General features: G+C 34.0%; 2 protein-coding genes across 3 annotated transcripts; both read right to left on the bottom strand.

Annotated features, from left to right (window-relative positions):
- Nucleotides 1-4,909: 4,909 nt before the first annotated feature.
- LOC108218093 (uncharacterized) lies at nt 4,910-5,794 on the bottom strand. The gene has a single exon (XM_017391017.2). The coding sequence runs from the start codon at nt 5,644-5,646 to the stop codon at nt 5,038-5,040; it is 609 nt and encodes a 202-aa protein (XP_017246506.1). The 5' UTR covers nt 5,647-5,794; the 3' UTR covers nt 4,910-5,037.
- A 206-nt stretch (nt 5,795-6,000) lies between these two features.
- On the bottom strand, nt 6,001-10,295 carry LOC108216063 (sucrose-phosphatase 1). Of its 2 annotated transcripts, none has more exons than XM_017388728.2 (9): nt 10,000-10,295; nt 9,353-9,434; nt 8,973-9,272; nt 8,687-8,788; nt 8,317-8,511; nt 7,933-8,229; nt 7,557-7,743; nt 6,573-6,619; nt 6,001-6,491 (listed from the first exon to the last, which is right to left on the bottom strand). In XM_017388728.2, the coding sequence occupies exons 2-9, from the start codon at nt 9,410-9,412 to the stop codon at nt 6,396-6,398; spliced, it is 1,284 nt and encodes a 427-aa protein (XP_017244217.1). In that variant the 5' UTR covers nt 9,413-9,434; nt 10,000-10,295; the 3' UTR covers nt 6,001-6,395. The 2 variants fall into 2 exon arrangements, with proteins under 2 accessions (XP_017244217.1, XP_063948415.1); XM_064092345.1 differs by lacking the exon at nt 10,000-10,295 and adding an exon at nt 9,860-9,930 and having other exon boundaries at nt 6,251-6,491.
- Between the last annotated feature and the right edge of the window lie 242 nt (nt 10,296-10,537).

The raw sequence follows: 10,537 nt of genomic DNA, 5'->3' as shown, positions 1-10,537 counted from the left end.
AACAAATGTCATTGCTCTACTTTTAATTAAGATTAAAAGACGATTATTTGTGAACTAAATATAACCTGGCAATTTTTTTTTAAATTCAGTTTTTCATGATGAAATAGGATATACGTGAGATTTCGGATAAGCGTCTATCAATAATTTTTACAAGGAAATGAGTCACTAAAATAATAAAAGCACATAAATATGGACACATATGATATCATCAAATTTCACATGATCTCCTCAATTTCGATAAATTTTAATTATTGTTTTTTATTTTATATTAATCAACTGTTTTGATATTTCCTATTGAAAATGCTCTTATAAATGTTATATTGATTTTTTTATTGCTACGAATTATAAGAGGAACTCCTCAATATATATTATTATTATTGTTTGGTTTTATCGATATAATATATTTTAACTCTCTCATATATCTATTGTTTCAGCGATGATTGATGAAATTTTTTCAGGTTATCACATGAACAAATTATCCAGATGTTCTTAGATTGTATATTTTCTTATATTCCTGTAATTTGTGGAAAGAGGTTAATTAATCAATTTTATCAGTATATAGATTTTGATTCTATTGAGAAGAACTCAATTTTGCGGAAAATATAGTGATACTCAATAACATGTAATAAATATAATATATTTGGCAAAATTATATCTAATAAAAAATAGTAAAAATAACATTTTCAAGGTGCTTGATTATTCCTATCGCTTAAATTATCCGAAAGAGATGGAATATCTCATCTATAGAAAACATTTTAGAGTGAACGAATATATATACATATATTTATTTTGTATTTAAAAACAGGTATGTATTTGATCGTTAACTTATATATATAATATTTTTTTGTAATTGAATATTAAAATATCTCTATTCAAATTGATATTATGCATATGACATCCGGATCAAATAAACCAGTTCTCTAAAAAATTAGGATCGAATCGAAATTAGTTTCGGTTTAATTTTTCGAATTCCAGTTTAGTTTTATTCGACCTACAGACCAGCATGGGCCGGACTGTGGAGCACGCGCGTTCGTCGGTTGCGGCTCCTTCCAGCGTCATATTTCATATAGTATATTTTTGTACGTATTCTGTTGTCCAACCTGTTCATAAAAATCTGTCTTGAGAAAAATTGTTAAAGTTGCATCGCCGTCTGAAAAACAAACTTTGTTAATAATTTAGACTGTCGGCAACTAAACAAATCGTTTAGCCAAATTATTATTTCTTCATTAGGCATACTGCTAGTCAAATTATAGTTTTGTACAATAATGTCTGTATGCATAAAATAACCGCACAGTGTTCTCACCGTCTTATAATATTCATTTCAATTAATAAAAACTCATCCTCCGTTTGTGCTAAATAAGCGTCCTTTTTAAAAATCGTTGTCCAGTGTGAATTAATTTAAATGAAAATTAAATAAAATGACATTTACAGCAAAGACGTAAGGCAAGGAGATAATGATGGGATACACCGATACAGCACGCAACAACCGTACAAATGAAGCACACAGAATAATATTTGGTCAGAGGTCCTTGTATAAAGTTGAGAGAAAAACAAGAACCTGGTTGGTGAATATTATAACTTTAATACTATAAACTCTACTATAAATTACAAAATCAGATTAGTTTAAATATAGTTTTATTTAGTGGACACGGTAGGGTTGCCTTGGTAGGTGATATTTCAATCCGATTGACTCTTAACAAATAAGTTTTAATTATCAGTTATTAGAGTAATTTAACATTAACAAAAAATATTAAATGATGCAAAATAAATCGGAGATTGGAGGTGGAAACTGATTCTATGCCGGTAGTTCTTGGTCTCAAAAGCATGTCAAGGAATTTGTTGGAAGTGGGAGAAGTGATTCAGCAATGTAAGACGCTCCTGAGGGAATTAGTTAACATTTCTGTTCATTTTGTTAAGAATCATGCTAATAGAGTAACTCATGAATTTGCTCGTTTACCCTGTTTAGTTAATTGTCATTGTGATTTTATGTCTCTCCTTTCTTGTTTGGAAGAGGCTGTTTTGCGAGATTCTTCAGTTTAATGGAAATTTCTTTTTTTTAAAAAAAAAATACTAACAAATTACAAATCTGTTAATTACAAAGGCGAACCACATTTACGAGGGGGGAAAACAGAGGTGAACTAGGTTGTGTTAACTTACATTTGCTTCTTCGGTCATCTGAAAAGGAATCGAGGATAAATCGAAAATTTAAGTTATTGGAATATGTTAATAAGCGAGTTCTCACAGTTCTAATATTTTATCGAGCTTTTATTTTATTGATCATTCAAGAAACTAAATATATTAATCGTGTAAATTCGTATATTTTTTTATTTTTTTTTTTGCTAATTGATTACACACACGTGGAGAGTCGAACTCCCGACCTCCCGCAAAAGGGTACAGGAGCTCTACCACCACACCAACACTTTGTTTTCAAATTCGTATATTTTATCAATCCCGATCTCCACCTTAAGTAAAGAGCCTCAACCTCAAACCTAAGTTGTTCGGGCCAGTCCAGCGTATGCACACTGTAATTTTAATATTTTTAGGTTTTTACCCTTCAGAACTTTTAGCTAACATTCAATAAATTATATTGTGATTATAAATTATAGATTTATAATATATAGGATTTTGTTCATTCCAATCGATATTATCATTATCTCAAAATATGGTCAACCCAATAATATTGACTATATTGTCTATTATCTATTATTATATTAAAATAATTTATTCTATTTAAAATAATTTGAAATAGTAACAATATATCATTTTTCAAAATATTAATCAATCAATTTAATAGGTATTATCAGAAAAAGATATCTTACATATTCATTCATTTTTAACCGGAGATGCTCTACCGCAACAATGGAGGGTGGGGACATATCTCCAACTTGGAAAAGGAATACAAAAAGATCATGTTTAATGCATTTATAATAGTGGCAGCATTATTATAATTTTGGGATGATTGGCTTTGTAGAGAGCCAAAGCAAAAACAGGCCATACAGTAACGTGGCCATTTCTTCGTATTGTGGTATGTGTCGGTGTAGCAATTGCTTCCTAACTTTCCCTACGCGTTTCTCACTTTCTTTATTGCGCTTGTATAATGTTTGGTTTTATAGTAATACAAAAAGTAACAACTCACTTTGTTTTCCCTTTCACAATAATTGACAACCCATATCAAACCAACCAAACGAGTATCTAATCTTTATGATATGTTTTTTTTTAAACTAATGCCAATCACCCCTGCTAAATTAAAGTAGACCCGCCGGATATGAATTAGATTATACAAATATATATCACGAGCAAGCCTAATGATATTTAAAAAAAAATATTTTTATTGGAATTTTATGTGTTGGGATAAAATTAGTACTTTATATTATTTAAATATCATATTTGTCTTAAATATTTATGATTCAGTGAATCAAGATAAAGTATGATTTTGAATATATTCACAGATGCGTTTACTTTTAATTTTTCATATCATTTTTTTAAATAATCTTGCCCAGATGATATCTGTATATTATCTATGATTTTTATGTACTGTTTTTTCGAATTGGAGTATATTAAGTTAATATCATAAATAATGTATTAAATGTCTGTCTTTTTATAATTAACATGACTTTTGATGAATATATATAGAGACAATGTTGTAAAAAGCGTGTAAAAAGCGGGCATCAAACTTAATCGGTGAAGTCACAAAATTAGCATGACTTTAATTGAATCAGTCGGGGATTAATCAGATTGATTGGTAATTAATCGGAGATTTAAAATACTTGTCAAGCTGAAGTTTATATACTACCTCCGTCCCTTTTTAGTTGTCACATTTGGTTTTGTGCCGGTCAAATTGACTAACGTTTGACTGATATTTATTAATATTTTATCAATTGAAAAAATAAAAAAAATATGTCATCAGAAATAGTTTTCAATCTACTTTAAGATGTAATTTTCAGTTTTTTAAAATAACGAGTGAGTGATTTATAATTTTTGGTCAAAAAATAGAAATGTGACAACTAAAATGAGACGGAGAGAGTAATAAAATTCAAACTTTACTCATCAAATCTCTCGCTTAATAATCAAAATTTACGTTTCACCATAGCGAATTACTTCATCTTCTTCGTCTCGCTTTTCAATGTCATAATATTCAAAAAAGAGAATAATAATCCAGCGCCCTGTATCATTCGCTGACGACTCTCCCTTAAAATAATGGCCGTTTGATGTTCATTTCAAAGCCACCGCCAAGCTCACTGTTAGGCTGTCCCTGATAGTCACAGTATTACTCATCTACTCTGCATTCAAACTTGATATTTTATTATTTTACAGGTGTGTACCAGGAAGAGATTCTACTTCATCCTTAAACAGTTAGAGGACTCGGTTAAAGATTGAATTACACTGAGATCACCTTTTTATTCGTAATCTCGGAAATTATATACATTCTGCAGGTAAATTACTATAAAAATTAAATACGATCACTAAATCTTTGAACCGGCTCAAATTATTCTGTGTATATATTTATGCCGGTAAGAAATCGAACTTTTATCGAGCCGAACATGAACATGGGCTATCATGCATGTCTGCTGGCAGAACTCATAAACAAAAACGAACAATTAGCTGATCCAAGTAAGATTAAGACTAGAGAATATACGACGAGAACAACTCGGGGAACAGAAAAACAATCCAGTATTCATCATCCAAATAAACTCCAATCTAGCGTACTCACAACAACTAACACTTATGGAGACGAAAGACATACAGCTCCCCATTTTCGTTATAATATGTAGGCTTAATTATACTTTATAAAGAAGTATACATTCATATATACAATCACAGGATACGGGAAGGTTATTAGACTAACCAAAATTCCACCCGTCCGATCCTCAAAAATCAAAAAATATTTTCTTTTAATCCAGAGAAAATTGAAATATTCAAAAATCTTTTATCAGAGATTCCGTTTGAAAATATCTTAGCCGCGATGGAATTTCTGATTCCGTCACTGCACGTATACATGAAACATTCATAGCAGGCGGTCTGACTCTCAAGGCAAAATCAAATGCCGACACTGACAGCCCTGGAATGACTCCTCCAGAAGCCAGTTCCATAAAACTGCTCCCACATCTCCTTCTCCAGCTGCTTCATGTCGCCATCATTCTCCATAGCCTCTGCCATGATCACCGGATCTCCTGTCTGAAACTCCGCGTCCATGTCATAACAGTGACCGCAGTCACACGTATGATCGTGTCCGCGCAGGGGCACGAGCAAGCTCCCCTTCCTCATTAGCCTCCGCCGCCTCTTTTCCCTCAACGCCTTCCTACACAGACCTGTCGGAACCTTGTACACTGCCAGCACGAGTAAATCAGCAATGCTGAACGGGGCGCAGCACGCGATGGCTGCAATCTCCGCTGTGGTCCCCCCTGCAACCTCGTTGAATCGACGATTGCCACGTGGGCTGTGTGCATGCGATGAGGACAGCAATTCTTGCTCTGCAAGCAACATTTGCCTTCCGTCGATAGACGAGGGATTAAGCGAAGAATGACTCCGGTTGAAAGCAGAACGATTAAGCCGTGGTCGCGTGGCGTTGCTGAAAGAACGGCCGCTCATCAGCTTCTTGTACTTGTTCGGAGACGGAGAGGAATTGAGAAAGAGCTGTGTAGACATGATGATCAGAAAATTGATAAATGTCTGATGTTTAAAAGATGGAAGGTGATTGTGGCATAAGCGAATGAAGTTTGGTCGTCAGACCGCGGGTAAACACGGCAGGACGAGTCAGATGAATATGGGAAATCTGATGGAATTTGAAAAATGATTTCAAATATATCTATGTTCTAATAATACAGTGAAAGCGAAAAGGTAGGAGTCTTGATTTAGGATCATTCATTTCCCTATAGTTTAGGCTGCTTCTGTCTTTTCTTAACTTTAGAATACACAATTCTACAAAAGGCATTTATAGATATCTTTGGAGCTCATATTAGACATGGGTAATACGAATATATCAACCATCCAGAAATTTTTTGCCGAAAAAGAAAATTTTCATTAATTTCTCAAATCGTTCATGATTACATCAACGAACTCCGGATGAGAGCGTTGCTCATTCGGAAAATACAATCAGCATTATCACAATTATACCTTGCTAAGAAGTGAGCTACATTGTTAGCAGATCGTTTAACAAACATCTGATAAAGCTACATTCTTCCTTCTGAATAATTCTGCCATAATAAGAAAACATGGCAACTGCACTTCTGATGGCTCCTGCTTGTATGCAATATAACTGGCAAGTCGTATATTCATCAGGCAATACTGCATTACCTCAGATGCAAGGACATTGCAGCTTTCATGTAATATTTATTCAAGTACAATGAAAAAATGTGATGTGATCAGATCATTGATAGTCTAGCCTTTGCAACAAGCTAGAAGAACCAAACATACTGATCCTTTGGAGTGGCTTCATCCAACCATGTCTGATGCACGTGGAGCCAAGTGAGCCCTTCTGAAATACTTGCATCCTAAGAGAAACCAAAAGAATGTTCAGGTACAAAAATATCTGTGCGAATTCAAATCTTGTGGTTTGACACCTTAAAGTTTACCTTTGAACTTAACACAGCTGTGGTCAGGCAGCCATATTGCTCTTCACCTACACAAGGTGACCACGTCAATAGGGAGATAATGATCGAACACACGGGATGTTATATCATAACATAAATACAGAAAATTTTCATGAATGAACTTGGTAATTCTGTAATTTTGCCAAAGAGTAAAACATTCCTTTTACAGGGCTGTTGTGTGTGGGAATCTTTGATATAGAAGGAAGGGCCCGTGGAAAGAAAAATCCCTAGTCTGGAAAAATTATTTTTCAATCATCACCTCGTTATCCTTTTACTTGAATTCCTCCATACACTCAGAATAGATGGTATGCCCTTAGTGTCCACCTGATAAATATTCTTTAACAACGAGGCAATTCATAAAGAATCTACTAGATTCATTATCTCTGACACGGATACTAATCACAGAGAAAGTACACAAGTCGGCATAACTAATCTTATAACAATCGCTGTATATATTTACGTTTCAGGATTATCTTACTACGTAGACCATATATAGTGTTTGGGAGTCGTCTTGACCTAAGTTTCAGAGCACATGATTTTTTACTACTACACTGCAGAACGTCTAATTTAGGAATGATGTAAGATACATAAAATTAAAAATTCATCAACGTTCCTGACAGAAAAAATAAATTATTCATCAAAATATAACATTCATTTTTTTTCATCATTATATGTTCTCAATTTTATCTCTATTTAAGGTGACAATTGTCAACATACATAAAGGTAAATTGATGAATATCTTCTATGACCAACACATATAATTATGTTGGTGATGCAAACTTAAATAATTTGTGCTAAAAACTTGAGAAATATAACAGCGTGCAAACCTCACACAGTACAAAATTGAAAATCATCCAATTAGATTAAAATAAACGCCAACCATAATATCGACTAATATAGATGTTGAAGATAATGCAACAAGAGATGGGTAAAAAGATAATTAAAAGGTGGGAAAAGTTAGCTTACCAGATAGCTCCCACTTCTTGAATCTCACAATCCAAGTGTCTGAACCAACCTGAGAAGAGAAAACTTGATCCACCCAAACCCGAAATTGTTTCCCCTGGTTGTCTCCATAACAAATTCTTAATGCATTTACACAATTGCGAAGAGGCCTTTCAAAACCAGATGGGTGGACAAAATAACCACATGGATCCTACAGAGCAATATTAGCATTTTATAAAAGTTAAACCACTACCTTCTTAAATGTAAGAATCTGCAGAATACCTGAGTAACTGAGCTTAAGTAATAATTGGCATGGAGACATCCAAAGTTCAAATATGTGTCATTAGTATTGTACATATATAGTGATTAAATGCAGATAAACAAAAGAACATAAACATACACAAACTGCTTTCAGATTTGACAAATAAATTTCAGAATTTCTGGCCTCTGCCTCTGCACGCCTCCATCTCTCAAAAAACAAGTAAAATTTAACTACTTCGTATGCAGGATCGAACTTCTTTAAATTTGTATCTGACAGACCCATGATATCTCTTGGTGATATGTTGGGGCCCAGACTAAAATGACCAATGGCTTGTATAATACCCCCTGCACACCTCTCATCTGCAAGAATTATATTTGGGTTGTCTTTAGCATTGGCAGCATGCCACTGCAACAACTCTTCCTGGGCATTACTGACCTGTAGGTTAAAAAATTCCAGCCATGAACACAGATATATAATCTCATAAAGAAGAAGTATAGATGATGAGGTAGAAGAACCACTAACCATGACTCCATATACTTCTGGAATGCTAAAAAGTTCAGCATCATTACCAGAGTCACCACAAGCAAGAGTGTTTTTAGGAAGTTTATCCTCGACCTGTAACTTTTTAAGCAAATAAGCAAGAGCTTGCCCTTTCCCAGCACCTTGTGGCAATATATCCAAATCTCTCTCTCCACTGTAGATTATTTTAACATCCAACTACATATAGCAAAGGTAAATCATAAGAAAAGGAGTTTTTAAACTAGCAACACACAGAAGATGAAATTCTATAAAGTTAAAGGAAATAAAAGAAAGAGAACAATATCGAAATCACTGTGAAATGCCACGGAACAGTAACAAAAATGAATGATTGCAGTTCAAGTTTCACCCTTACCCCATGTTTCACCAAACATTCAGAAAGAGCCGATGATACTTCTTGTGCCTTGTCATTTTGGACATAGAAGCTAACCTTGTGCGGTCGTTGTTCAGTTTCGGGCTGCATAACCCCAGATAGCATAGTAATATAAGATCACATGCACAACTACAACATTTTTATATTGGACTATCAGATTAATTCTTTTTACATTTAAATAGATAATGTTAACTTAATAATATGCTGATGCACATCTGTCTAACCTCTGACTACTAAAATTTTACAACACAGAAAATACGGAGTGTACCTGAAGAGTAAGCTCAGGGTACTTGCTTGCTTCCTCTAAGACAATTTTCTTGTCCCACTTTTGATTTAGAATTTCAACCCACCCATCATCTGGCACCATAGAATTCCCATATGTTATCTCAGTTCCAACAGACATTATCGTAATATCAGGGGTTAGCATGGGCTTTTCTTTCCTCAGCTGCTTGTACAATGTAAGCGACCTTCCAGTAGAAAACACTAGCAAAGAATCTTCACGATACCTGGCTTCCCATAGGGAGTTAAACATTAACAAAGATAGATTTTCAGGATCATGATGATCAACCTGCAAAGCAACTTCCCAAGTAAGTCATTAGTCACATAATAACAGCTATAGATCAAAGTAAGTAAACTCTTGTTGCCCACCATTGTATGGTCGAGATCAGAAACTACCATCAGGGGTGGAGCCGTCGTAAACCTATCCATGATCCACCGAGATCACGGCAACCTGTAAAAAAGTAGGCTTTTATCTTCATCACAAAGCATAATATTCACAATGTTACTAAAGCAGTTGACAAGTCCTGGTAAGTAGTAGCACAAATAAAATTTTAATATGTATTGATTTGCCAATATAAATTACTTGCATCTTGATCAGAATCGAGATAAAGAATCAACACAATCAACATCACCCACTCCATGTAAGCCGCTAAGAATTTCAAATAATAAAAAACAACATGAATGTACAGAATACAACAGAAGAACAACAGGACATAGAAAGTAAACACTGAAACCTAGTTATTTAGTATAATTTGCACATATGCCCAATGTGATTGCAGATTGGAACCCTAGTTATTAAGAAATAAAATGAATTAATCTAAAATAGACATGTGACAACTTTCTTCCATCCAAGTGATTATTATTTCCTATATACACCTTCAAATCTTAAAGTTAAGTGAGCGTAAGAGAGATAAAGATGGAGAGAGAGAGAGAGAGAGAGAGAGAGAGAGAGAGAGAGAGAGAGAGAGAGAGAGAGAGAGAGAGAGAGAGAGAGAGAGAGATGGCGAGAGTAGTACCAGCCTACCAGGCACCGGGAATTGTAGAATGAAAACCCGAAACACTTAAAATGGGGGGTGGCATTTGATTTGGTACGATCTAATCTGGCCTTTTAGATTGCAATAATAAACCGGGGCAAAATGATCAAAAAATTATAATCCTGTTGAAGTTGTTGTTTCCTTCAGATTTCAAGAGATTTTTGCACAGATTTCATTCTGTCATACAGTACTTGTGTCAGAGGATTGCTTATTTAGGACAACTGGCGTCTGATCAAAACCAGGAACTCTACTTCGGCTAAATTTAAAGATGATCCTCGCAATTTGCACATGTTATATTTCAAAAAAGAAAGAAAATAACATTGCCATTTAATTTTGACCTAATTATAGTCATTCCCCTGTTTGCATGCCTAGATAGTTAGTTATGTACATATGATGTATTTTTAAGAGTTTTATATATTCAAAAATATTATTTTGAAAATTTATTTTGTGAATAAAGTTATTAGTTTCACACATTTATTTATAAGAAAATTTATGAATATAATATTTTAATGTACACTCA

This window comes from Daucus carota, chromosome 4 (assembly GCF_001625215.2).
Source record: "Daucus carota subsp. sativus chromosome 4, DH1 v3.0, whole genome shotgun sequence".
NCBI lineage: Eukaryota > Viridiplantae > Streptophyta > Magnoliopsida > Apiales > Apiaceae > Daucus > Daucus carota.
The sequence above is the reverse complement of the archived record's forward strand: the minus strand, read 5'-3'. Positions and strand labels throughout refer to the sequence as shown.